At 27.5% G+C, this 13,800-nt stretch overlaps 1 protein-coding gene across 2 annotated transcripts; it reads left to right on the forward strand.

Annotated features, from left to right (window-relative positions):
• The first annotated feature begins 11,157 nt into the window (after positions 1–11,157).
• On the forward strand, positions 11,158–13,800 carry LOC108342124 (putative FBD-associated F-box protein At1g61330). Of its 2 annotated transcripts, none has more exons than XM_017579835.2 (3): positions 11,158–12,431; positions 12,634–12,798; positions 13,126–13,393. In XM_017579835.2, the coding sequence occupies exons 1-3, from the start codon at positions 11,514–11,516 to the stop codon at positions 13,243–13,245; spliced, it is 1,203 nt and encodes a 400-aa protein (XP_017435324.1). In that variant the 5' UTR covers positions 11,158–11,513; the 3' UTR covers positions 13,246–13,393. The 2 variants fall into 2 exon arrangements, with proteins under 2 accessions (XP_017435324.1, XP_017435323.1); XM_017579834.2 differs by having other exon boundaries at positions 11,159–12,431; positions 13,122–13,800.

A 13,800-nucleotide genomic window follows, 5' to 3' on the forward strand; every position in this document is an offset into this window, starting at 1 on the left:
CCTCTTTCGCTTTGTGAATGTTTCAGCTCACATCTAATTCTAGATGCTTCGTCAAGACACACTAGTCAGTCTTGTGATACTCTAAAAAGTGAGAAAGAATGAACCAGTCACGTCACACGTTTAACTGAGTGCTATTGCTTCCTGTGCCACCACAATTACTATCTACATCCACAATTAACAGAAAAAAAAAACTAAATTACTTTTTACTGCTCTAACATTAGTAAAAAGTAATTTAGTTTTCAAACATGTCGGGTTGGTTAAATTAAAAACAAATATTTATTCATCTAGGTAATAATTTAAAAAATCACTAAAGTAAATTTACTTCTTATATAAAGAAAAGCAGTACATTATAGGTGATTTTTATTGTAAGAATTACTTTATAACGTCATGATCTACTTTACTTTTGTGGAGTTATTTATCTCGTATCACCTTTAAACTCTTATTATAACTTATACTTAATGCAACACACTTTATTAATGTTTTATTTGATTTATAATAAGACATATATTCTCAAAGTAGAAAAATATTCTTTATAACCTAAAATTTTAGTTAAAATTCAAATCTTAAATATTTCAGCATATTTCAAGATATTCTTTCAGAAAAGTTTATTTGATTAATTAATATTTAGTTTTATATTCAAACAATAGATTATGTAACACTCCATTTTAATATAATAATACTACTAAAATAAAAGATCACAAAATTAATAATCAAAATAAATAACCCAAAATCTAAAATATATTAATACAATTATCTAAAAATATAACTATACTAATTAATATATATATATATATATATATATATATATATATATATATATATATATATATATATTTATATTTGTATATGTATATGTAGTTACATCACATAAACTATATAAAGTTTTTCATAACCTATAACAAGCTAAGAGTTCTATACTCTTTTACTATATAGTTGCATAATATTTTTTTGAGATAGATTTACATGTGCTTTCTCATTTACTTATACCATTTTAAGGTATTATAGTAAAAGAAGAAAAATAAAACATCATCACACCATTGAAGAGCTTTGTGATTGAATAACAAGAACAAAGTCTAAGCTATATGGAAACCCTATGTGGAAAGTAAACTCACAGTATTAGCCATCATGTTTGGAGCTCCCAAATTTATATAAATTAAGAGACAAATCCTCTGTTTTTAGAGTTTTATAAAAATTAATTTTAGTTATTAGAGTCTTGATTATAGTTTATACATTTTATCATTAAAACATTGTAGTCGTTCTCCTTTTATAAAAATCGCCACGGTTTCTAAGTCATTTTCTAGGTTATTTAAAATCTTTTTGTTTTAATAACATTTCAAATTTTATATTATAAACCATATTTTATGTTCTATTTACTTGAACATAATTTACTCTTTAAGAAGAATTGCACAAACAGATTGAAGAATATATTGTGTTTGCTTTAGAAGATTTGCAATTATTAGAGAGAGTGAATTATGGGTTATAAGAGAGAATGAATCCTCACATAGGTGAAGAAATTTGAGAATATTTACCCTAGTTTTAGTAAAGTGTCCTTTGTGTATTTTTGAAATAAGACTATGCATACAATTGGAGATGTGGTGATGCAACTCTCCTGGTAATTTTTTGAGCTGTCTTTAAAATTGACTTGAGTGTTTCGTCTCCACCTCCAACACTTCGTCGTGCACCTCCAAATTTTTCAAAATTTAAATATTGTTTTTACTTTTTCTCTTTCTATTTAAAGTAATCCTACGCCTATACTCCTTCAACTCTACGTCCTTTTAACAAAATTTTTAAAATTGTCTTTTATTTATAATTTAATAACTATTTAATTTAATTTAATTTAAAAATATAATATATTTTAATATCTTTTCATATTTTAATAATTATTAAAATATAATTTTTTCATTTGAATTAAATTATTATTAAATTTTAAATAGAAAATAAAAGTTTTAAAAAGTCATCGGATATTGGTATATTGGATTTCTATTTCTGACATGAAAAATTTGTTTTTATTTATACTTTATTAATTATTTAATTTAATTTAAAATTTTAATATATTTTATATTTAAATAACTATTAAAATATAGTTTATATTATTATAGTAGTAATATTAAAAAATAAAATAAAAATAATAATAATTAAGAAATCTAAAAATTATGAAATCTTATTTTATTAATTTAATATTTTAATATAATTTAATATATTTATATATTAAATCAGATTTTATATAATTGTCTTTATATTTATTACTTTTATTTTAATTATATTACTTTTAATTTTTTAATATAATTATTATATGAAAAATTAAATTATTATTAAATTTTAAATAGAAAATAAAATTAAAAAAAAGTCATGGGATATTGGTATCCGATAACTAGTTATCAGACTTCCAATTCTAAAGATTTGTTTTTTATTTATATTTTATTAATTATTTAATTTAATTTACAAATTTAATATTAGTTAATATATTTATATTTAAATAAATGTTACAATATAATTTATATTATTATAGTAGTAATATTAAAAAATTAAAATAATAATAATAATAATTAAGAATCTAAAAATTTCAAAATTCTATTTTATTAATTTAATATATTTATATATATTAAATCAGACTTTACATAATTATTTTTACTTTTATTACTTTTATTTTAATTATTTTAATTTTAATTTTTGTAATATAATTATTATATGAAAAATTAAATTATTAATAAATTTTAAACAAAAAATAAATTTTAAAAGAAGTCAGTATCGGACGACTATGTTATCGAACTTCCAATTCCAACACTAAAAAATTGTTTTTTATTTATATTTTATTAATTATTTAATTTAATTTAAAAATTTAATATTATTTAATATATTTTATATTTAAATAACTATTAAAATATAATTTATATTATTATAGTAGTGATATTAAAAAAACTAAAATAATAATATAATAATTAAGAATCTAAAATTTCGAAATTCTATTTTATTAATTTAATATATTTATATATATTAAATCAGATTTTATATAATTATTTTTATTTTTATTACTTTTATTTTAATATGTTTAATTTTAATTTTTGTAATATAATTATTATAATAATACAAATCATATTTTAATAATTATTAAAATATGAAAAAATATTAAATAATATTAGATTTTTAAATTAAATTAAATAGTTAGTAAATTATAAATAGAAGACAAAGTTTTAAAATTTTTATTAAAAGGTGCATGTTAAAAAAAAAAGTATAGGATTACTTTAAAGAGAAAAAGTAAAAAAAATATTTACTAATGTTAAAAGAGTAGTTCTGCACCTCACAAGTTTCATCATGTACCTTCCTATTTTTTTATTATTTCAACTGTGTCCTTGTTAGAACCACTATTTTTTTATTATTTCAACTGTGTCATTGTCAAAACCACAAAGAAGTGTCCAGTTTAATTGTTCTTTCCTTAAGTTTTATATGATAGAAAAAATGTATGCAATGATATTCGTTGTATGTTTTATTTGTATAGATTGATTGTATATAGTATTTGTATGAGTTGTTTGTATGTACTGAGATTGTATGTGTGCATTTCTGGACTGGATGGGATGAAAATAAATGTTTTAATCACAGGTTAAAACTCTCCGCACTTGGAAAGGCGGTTGAGAGCTCATGCGGCTGCCTTGAAAGTGCAGTTTTACTATTGTCGCAACTTGACCTATGGTGAAGGATTACTTTTCCTTCTTTTTATTTTATTTGCTTTACTATATTTAGTTACTTTTTGAATTTGATTTGTACTGTGAAGCATTGTTTTTCCTTTTTTTTATTTTATTTGCTTTATTATTTTTAGTTACTTTTTGAATTTGATTTATTTTTTATTACTTTATTTAAATATTAAATAATATTTTGTTATTTATATTTAATATTTATTTAAATTTTATTTTTAATGTAATTAATTTTTCTTAATTCTGAAATTTAAATTTGTTTGTTAAATTTTTAATCTATAATTATTTATTGATATTTTATTTTTCAATATGAATTATTATTTAATTATTTGTTGTATATTTTTCTTTTAGTTTTTGATCCGTTTATTAATTTAAATTTAATTTGTTGTGTTTTTGTGGTTTTTTAGAACTTTTTTTTATTGATTTGTTAACATTTTTTAATTTTTATTATATTTGATAGTTATTTAAATATTATTTATAATGTAATTAATTTAAAATTTATATTTGTCTTTTAATTTTTAATGTTTTTGAAATTATTTATTTATTTAAATAATATTTATTATGCGTAAATTTTTAATTTTTAATTTTTGATTTATTATTTAGTTTCTTAATTTATTTTTTAATTTTTAATGTTGTTGTTATAATTTGTAGTTATTTAAGTATTATTTATTAACTAATTATTACTAATATTTAACTGATTATTTTAAACATATTTATTGTAATAATATATGTAAGGAAATAAAAAACAACGTAAAACTGAAACACCTAAATGAAAGCATAAAACTAAAACAGCGTACAACTAAAACAACATAAGACTAAAATTAAAAAACAACAATTTAACATATTATTTAAATAAAAACATTTTATAAGAAGGAAGAAATGGAATAGTGGAGAAGTGAGAATAACAAATAAAACTCAATGAAACAAAAAGAAAGAAATGGAACAATATGGAGAAATGAAATTGAGGATGCATGCACAAACTTATAGTACATGATTAAAGACGGAAAAATGAGACGGGGTCAATGGAGGAGTTATAGTACAATAGTACAAAATTAAGGGTTGTTGTTGATTGAAAACTCATTAAAATATCATTACATTTTTTCATATTTTATTAAATGAATGACATAATTATCATTTGGGAGGTGCAGGGTGGGACTAGTGAGGTGCAGAAAGAAACACTCAAGTTAAAAATAAATTTTTGAAAAAATTGGAGGTGCAGGATGAGGTGTTAGAGATCCACGATAAAACACCTAATTGATTTTTGCATGATAGTTTTTTACTTTTACGATAAAGAAGTCCACTTTCGGTTTAGTTTTTAATTGTTAAAATCTTAAATTAATAATAATAACAATAACTCACAATAGTTTTAATATAATTAACATTAATTATATTTTATTTTAAATTATTTTTAAAACTAATAATAAAAATATAATATTTTATTTTTCTATTATTTTTTAAAATGTATCCTAAAAAATGTATTGTATTAATTACTTATTAGTTTTTTTTAATTATACTATTTTAAATAATTTTTACCAAAAAATATATTAATCATAAATAAAATTTTATATTAGTGTTATCATTTATTAATAAATATAATTTAATATTGTTTTTACTTGGACATTTTTCATAATCTTAATTTTCTATCAAATAAAACATTATTTTAATTGAACACATCGGTCAAATTCTACACTGACTTTTACAAATTTTATTTTCAGATTCATTTTTATTTATCACCAATTTTTTTTGAAAACAAAAAATACTCAATTTACCTTCAAATTCATCTATCTCTTTCCCTTAAATTCATCCCTCAAAGTAAAAATTTATTCTATTTAAACATGTTTCATTTTTTATTTATACTATTTATTATAAATTTTTGTCCCAGTTGAACTTGGATAATACCTGTAAGGGCCTGTAAATTTATAAAAGGGTCTTTGGGCCTTATGTGGGGCAGGCAGACCCATCAGACTAAGGCCAACTTGACCTTAGGAGGGGCTCTTCATAACCCATTTTCTTCCCCTGAACTTCATTTCTCCTTCTCTCTAAAACTCTCATGCCCTAAACTCTCTCTGCCTTCTCTCTAGATTTCCAACTCAAAGAACCGTAGGAATTTGATTTTTGTGTTGCCCAAGCATCCGCGACGTAGAGAGCTCCATTTCTACCGAACGTTTTCTTCATTCCGACTGGTAAGTCGTTTTCCCTTCTCCTCCACTGTTTTTGGAACCTAGGGCATGCCACTTTACTGGTTGCATGCAGCTAGTAGCTTGTCCTTTTGTTTTCTCTGTCCATCCCAACTCTAAGAGCGATTTCCATCACATTTTTGGTGGTTGTAGGGCACTGTTTAGGTTCTTGCTATGAGGTACTGTTAGAGCGTTCTAGTGGGTTGTGCTGCTCAACTTCAAGATAAGGGGAGCTGGATCTTGCTTTCTGTTCTGTAGATTAAAGTATGCATGAGATAAATTGTTGTTTGATGTGGAGAAATAACGTATGTATGGATTGTTATGTATGGGTGTTGTTTGTACTGGAATTGAAAATGTTGTATGTGAACTCGATTGCTCAAATGCCTGTCTAATAGTGAATATGTGGAATTGTACGTATGAATTGGTATGGATAAGGTTTGAGACTGATATTGAATGGCTGGATGAAGTGAAGTCTGTTAAATAGGTGATTAGAACAACACTTAAGTGAATTAGGGTGTTTAGGGTCTTATTAGAGGAACTGAGGTGGTCAAATTGAGAATTGGGCATTACAGATCATTCTGGTCAGTTTAGGTCACTGAGGCAAGTCAATTGGGACCTAATTGGACCCCTAAAATGGTCAAAATCAGACTCAAGGTGGTAGAATTATATTTGGGCCCCTAGGTTGAGAGATTTTCAGTTTTCAAGTATAAATCAACGCATAAACACTTTAAAAAGATGTTAGGAAGGGTTAGAATCAGTTAGACATGTTTAATTCAATATATACTTCGAGTTGGGGGTGTTAGAAGTTCACCAAAATGGTTAGAATGAGTTTGGAGTGGTAGAGTTGTGCAAATCTGCAGATATTCATTCTGCAGATTTTGCAGATTCGCAGAGCGAAGCCTTTTGCTCACTGAGTCACCCTGGCGAGGTGCTCTCTGCCAAGGCATTCGCATATCGACTCTGTGCGCGATGCGAATTATAACAGAGGGTTGCTATCTGTTTGATAAGTCGCGTAGCGAATGTAGTCACTTTGCGACTGTTGCTAGCCTGGAAAATTAGCCAAATTAATTCGAATAGCGAATTAGGGACGCTATGCGAGGGTTTAGGGACTGATAATGTGTATTAGAATTTTAGTTTAGCATAACGCACAAACTTGGTGCGCTATGCAAATTTTAGTTGTCCTCTTGTCAGGAAAATTCGCCCAGCGCATTAAGGGTGGTGCGCTATGCGAATTTTAGCTGAAAAGCACTCCCCCCGTCAGGAAAATTCGCTCAGCGCACCAAGGGTGGTGCACTGTGCGAATTTTTGCTGTTTTGTCTTGCACCTTGGTGCGCTGTGCGACCTGGTGCAGTGAGTTTCACATTTTTCCTCATCTGTTTGAGTTGTTTGATGTTGTTTGACTGCCAAGATGTATGTATGTCTATATAACTGATTTGGGTGGCTTGATTTTGCTACATGATTGAAGGTATGTTGTATTGTATGTGAATTATAGTTTGGAAGTATGTATGAAACAAAGTTGTGATTGGCGTAAGTGTAACAGTATGGTTGATGGACGTAATTCCATGATCCTCAAGGAGATGATACATGGTGGTGCCTTGTTGGTGTGTAGAATGATTGCATGGTAGCTCAGTCTTGGGGGTTTTCCTGACGCTTCAATGGTCTTTCAATCTCAAGTAGAGAGGATTGATCCATGTGGTGAGGAGTAGCAGGAGGTCCTAGTCTTGGAGGCTTCCAGTATGCTCCAGGGCGCGGAACGGACTAACCTCGTGAGTGTGGTAGGGTGGAACCCATTGGCAACGGCTTTGCAAAGCAGTAGAGGCCACCACGAGTGCATAACCCGCCATAGCTCGGTAATCATTCTGGTCCAGACGAGTCGGTCTATAAAGCAATGAGTCTTGTGATGTTAATGTACCATGTTTGGTGGACTTTTGCATGACGTGTATGATTGGATAACATGATTTTTATATCTAGCTCACCCTTGCTTGTTTGTATTGCCTATGTATGTTTCTTCTTGCAATGATCATCCACTTGGATGAGAGCAGATGGCGAGGAGGTTCCATTGGAGAAGGTTTTGGAAGTTGACGACAATATTGCCGCCTAGTCTCCTGTGGTATTATTAGTTATTCCTATAATTTGAAATATTGTTTCCCTTCCAGCTTATATTTTAGATCTCTTTGGAGTTTAAGCTTAAATTCTGAAGCTATTTTGAGAATGACTGTAATCCTAATTACTCTTGACTGCTTTCCTATATTATGCATGATGACGTCTTTAATATATAAATACATTTCTATATGATTGGGATGTCACAATACCCATTTATTTCTTGTCCAATTCATTAACTTCATAATTTGGATGATTATAATAACTCTGTCGAATTAAATGATTATTAATGAAGATCTGATACGTCAGACCATCTTCTGAGGTCATGTTAATTGTCATCTATATAAATTGATATTTATTTTTAATTCTTATTTATCGTTTTAATTAAAATCTGATATGTTTAATTATTATATTTAAAATAAACAAATAAAAAATTGGATATCTTGAATTCGAATATTAATGCTACATTTAATACTACTAATATAGCTTTCATGTAAATATTTAATATATAAATTTAATATAGCTTTATATAAGTAACTATGACATGATTAATGTTCTTTAATAAATTTAATATATATGTATACAAAGACGCATTCGACACATTCTTGTTATGCAATATAAAGTTACCACAAAGTTATCACAATGTTAATATAGTTAAAGTAAAATTGTATGAAAATTATGTACACCAAGAAAAGTAATATAATCCTTAAAGGTTCAGTCAAAATTATCCTATTTTTATTTTTTTTAACAGAACAACAATGTGATAAATTTGGTATATTTATCGACAATTTTAATTCTCACTATGGATTATATTTGTATTATGAAGAAATTAAAACAGTCCATATGTAATGATTTTAATATTAATTAGATAGAAAATTGTCGAGCTCAGTTTTTTCTACAGAGTTTTTTTAAATATCTTCTATTGTATTTTTAGAATACAACACTTTTGATATATTAAAAAAAGTTTAATATATTTAAAACATTAAAATCAATATACATAAATATATTTTGAAAGCATAATTGTCTAAAAGACAGTTATGTTTATATTTAAAGTATATGATTATATATATATATATATATATATATATATATATATATATATATTGGTTTTTTCATGATTTTTTTAAAGTAATAATTTATAAAAATGAAGTTTCAAAGAAGAAAAAACATTAAAATGCATCTCTTTTAAACTCTCTCTCTCTCTCTATATACATACATATATATATATATATATATATATATATATATATATATATTAATACACGACTTTGATGAAAAATGCATGAATACTAAAATTATTATAAATAAAAAATAATAAGTAGATAATTCAATTCATCTCTTTATCTTTCTTTGTATTGTGAGTCTCTTTTAAAAGAAATTTAAATGCATTTTTTATACTTAATAATGATTCCAATAAATAATCCATCTATATTAAACAAAAAATAAGAATAAAGATTACAGTTCTTTGATAATGGTTTACAAGTGACTTTTATCTCATGTGGTGGGTAAAATTTTAAATTTTCCAATATCAAGTTTATTTAATTTTTCTTTTAACAGCATATTGACTAATATATTTAACGTTTACTAAATGAATGTATTTGGCCTAATAACTTAAAAATTAAAATTAAAATTAAAGAACAGTTTTCTCAAATTATTAAAATTTTCAAACCAAACCTAAAACAATTTCAACAAATTGAAAGTTTTATACGTACCAATAATCTATGTATAAAAAATACACTGTTAAGATAATTAATCAATAAAGACTCTTATATAGAAGACTTAAAAATAAAATGACTAAAATCGAATCGAGATGAGTTCAACCTAACAGAATCGAGCCGAACTAAAACGAGTCAAGTCAAATAGAACCGAATCGAACCAAATTGAGTCGAATTAAACCAAATTGAACTAGACCAAACCGAACCAAGTCAAACTAAGTCAAGTCGAGGCAAATCAAGTTAAATTAAATTGAATCAAACCAAATCGAATTGAACAAATCGAATCCAACCAAACAATTAAAATTGTTCTGATAGTATAATTTTTCCTTGTATATGATATATGATTGGGGTCTCAAATTTTATCACGTGTTATTGATTTTGACTTTTAAACTATATCACTGTATTGAAATTAAAATAATAATTAAATTAACTTACATCTAGAAATGAAATTACATAAAAAAAGAATTTAAGAAACAAAGTTACGATTTTTTTACAAGATTAAACTTATATATAAAAATGTATTGGATAAAACTTTCATTTAGTTTTAGATGTTTCTACAATAAATAGAAAAAGTTTTTCTATCACATTTTTATGCGTAAATTGTTGCTCATAGTTGTATGCGAATTTCATTATTCTCTGTGTCTTTTTATTTTCTATTTTTTGTAAATCTCAATTCTTAATTAAATATTAAAAATTGAATTTTAAAAAATAATATTAGTTGCATGTCCTTTTATTGAATTGTTTGTAGTTGTAGATAAACAAAAGAGAAAGAAAATATAATTTCATGGTTGTGTGTTAAACGTCGGTTTGATTTTTAAAAACTCTTTTTAGCTGTTTTTATTTTTTTATAAATTCATTTTTCAAATAAAACTCATTCACACCTACCTCATTAGCAAGGTTTTTTTTTCTAAAAAAAACTCGTTTCATCAAGAGTTTCTAGAAACAGATAATGTTATTATAATCTTTGTAACGTTTTTTTTTCTCAACAAAATTGACCATTGAAAAATATTGTTAGAACTGAAAATGATTATAAATTTGAATTTAACGACAAATATATTTTTTATAAGAAAAAAATTATACATGTATGTAAGTAAATGATAACAGTAGGTCAAACTCCAGGTGGTATGTGAATTGCACCTCTCACATGGAAGTACGTTACTTCTCAAAACTTTAAAACAGATTATTTGCAATACAATGAAGATGTGTAACTTATATGATTAAAAAAACAAATGATAAGAAAAAACGTATACAGTGTTTTTATATATATATTTATTATTTATGAAAAGTTTTAATAGCAGTAGTTTGCAACTGCCAAATTAATAAAATTAAAGTATTATTGAAATTAATTATTCTGTTTATTTGAAATTGAAAAAAATGTATGTAATAATGATGTATTGATGTGGATTTGTTTTTGGTGAAGAAGTAATACTTGGTAAAAATTTAAAGCCTCAAAACCAGGCATCGTTTAGAGAACATGCAAGAAATGATAACAAGCGAAACGACATGGCCGCTACGTGGAGCATCTGTCGTTTCATGCTGGACCTGGGATTTCCAGATGCCATGTCACTGTTAGAGTGAATGCATCTTTTGTCCAAACCTTTGATTGAAAGTAGCATAGTGAGAAAAAACAGCACAGTTTGGTGTTTGCAGCAGCGATAACGTTTATGGTAACATCATTAATTTCATGCGAGTTGTTCATCTATAAAAAAATCTCCAATGTCCCAAAACTTTTTCATCAGGTTCTGGGTTGATCATTGTTTGAAACCTGAGAACCATTCACTCTTATTTTCTCTTCCAAAATTTCTTACACACTTTCAATTCATCATTTTACAATGGCTAAAATCCGAACACACTGCGGATCTAAGAGACTCAGAATCGTCTCACAACCTCAGACGCTGTCTCCTAGTATTTTCCAACATCTTCCATTTGAAATTGTGGAGGAAATTCTGTCGTTTTTACCCATAAAAGAGGCAAAACAGCTATGCATTCTCTCATCGAAATTTCGGAGTCCCACCCATATCAGTCGGAAATTCTTGTTCGGAAGAGATTTAACGAAGCGGTGCAGCCGAGAGTTCATCGTTGAGTTGGTGGATCACCTCTTTGTGACTCACAGGGGTCGTTGCATTGATTCTTTTCAAATCTACATTAACCCTGTTGGGGTTGAAAACTTTCTCCACAAGTGGCTCGAGATTTGCCGTGAGAAGAGAATTCAGGAACTGGAGTTAGTTTTTTACGAACCTGGGTACACTCTCACCGCAGATTTTCTCAGCCAGCTCTACAAATTGAGCTCCTTGAAACTGGTCCATTGCAAGTTGGAGTTACCATTAAACCTCTTGAGTATGGCCAATCTGAGAATTCTGATTCTGCGGTTTGTCCCTCTCACAGATGAAGGGATTCACGCTTTAATATCTAATTGTAGGCAGCTTGAGACTGTTGATCTGCTTTACTGTACTGGACTTTTGTGTGTGGAAATATATGCCAGGGAGCATAGATTTTTCAAAAAGTTGAGAGTTGCTGGCTGTAAGAATTTGGAAGTGTTTGTGGTTGATTCCCCAATTATTGAGTGTGTGCACTATTGTGGGCATGTCCCAACAAGAATCCGGTTTATTCAGGCAACACAACTGAATGAGGTTTACCTCAATTTTATGCCTGCTGGGAGCAGAGGGTATTTGCAGGCTTCTGTGCTAGAAAAGCTTGTCAGTGACATCCCTAATGTCAAGATTCTATCAGCTTCTGCTCTAGTTCCTGAGGTATATACATGCTATGTGTTTCTAGTTAGATCTTTGTCATTTTTGGGGACAAAACTCATACGGTTTCTTAGATGATGCTTGTAATATGCTCTGACTAAAATCAAACTTTTACTTCAGTAGTATTATAGTGAGTTAAAGAACTGCATATAGAATGTCTTTTTGATAGATTGACGGTGACAAATTTATTTTAATCGGAATTCAGGCTTTGACTGCTAAGTTTCGTCGTGGAGTTTTTGGAGAGGCGTGCTACAGTTTCTTGAATCTGATGGAGCTTCATTTGATCATGGAGGGGGGACTCTTTTGCAATCCATATGATATTCTCTCGTTTATGAAGCATTGCCCTCTCGTGGAGAAGCTTTTTATTGATGTGAGTATAACACTAATTAATCTTCAAACAATAATTAACAGCATATACTAATTGCCTTTTTGATAAGATTTTATAATCTAGATGGTTTGGAATAATAGATTATACTTTTCTCAACTGGTGTATTCATTCTGCCTTCCTTTTTCATCAGAAAATTTTCAAACAAAATTGTGCATTCAACTCATTCTTAGTATAGATCAATAACTAAAAGGTGTATACATATGGATGAGAAGTACATTTATGGATTTTATACAATTCTTTGAGTATATTAATTGATTACTTTCAATTACATTTTTTCTTTCTAAAGGCTTTAAACTATATTACAGATAGATGATTACACTTTTGACTGCGGTCCATACTGGGAACTGCATCAAAAGTCTAAGATGGAAAATTTTGATCTCTACTTTGTTCGGCTCAATTTTATTAAGCTTAGAGGTTTTAAGTTCATAGCAGCTGAACTTCAACTAGTGAAGATCCTTCTGCAAAAGGCAACCCATTTGGATGCTTTGGTTCTCGTCTCACAGAAGAATTGTCTTGCTAATATATGGACACCGTATGGACGTCGATATGATAAACTTCTTAACTCGTGGAAAGCATCGCCAGAAGCAAAAATAGTTACATTTGAGCATCTGGATGACCGTACTCGCCCAAGTGCATCTCGTTCAAGAGAGGCGTTACTTTCAATGGACTAGAATTTTGGTATGAGAATAAATCTTTTAGTTTATCAATTAGAGCGATAACATTGGAGTAAGTTCCAACTTTTCAAAGGTATTGGGCAAAGGAGTCATCACAAAAATTCAGGGTAGTTTCATGATTAGTTTATACTGGTGTAAAATTTAGTTATCCTTGCATCCTTGTCTTGTGCTGTGATGGTAAAGTGATAACATTGTGCAATGTGATGCTAAAAACCATGAAGAAACATAAGGTGTTTGTTTAGTAACGATCAAACATGTAGATAAAAGAACAATTATCTGTCTCTTCATTCATATTTACTTCAGTGTTCAA

This window comes from Vigna angularis, chromosome 6 (assembly GCF_016808095.1).
Source record: "Vigna angularis cultivar LongXiaoDou No.4 chromosome 6, ASM1680809v1, whole genome shotgun sequence".
In the NCBI taxonomy this organism is placed as follows: domain Eukaryota; kingdom Viridiplantae; phylum Streptophyta; class Magnoliopsida; order Fabales; family Fabaceae; genus Vigna; species Vigna angularis.

Bases quoted from the DNA above. Each gene is read 5' to 3' on its own strand.
- LOC108342124 (XM_017579834.2), top strand. From the start codon at position 11,514: ATGGCTAAAATCCGAACACACTGCGGATCTAAGAGACTCAGAATCGTC. The intron at 12,432-12,633 runs GTATATACATGC...ATCGGAATTCAG, and splicing joins CTTCTGCTCTAGTTCCTGAG to GCTTTGACTGCTAAGTTTCG. The intron at 12,799-13,121 runs GTGAGTATAACA...ACTATATTACAG, and splicing joins TGGAGAAGCTTTTTATTGAT to ATAGATGATTACACTTTTGA.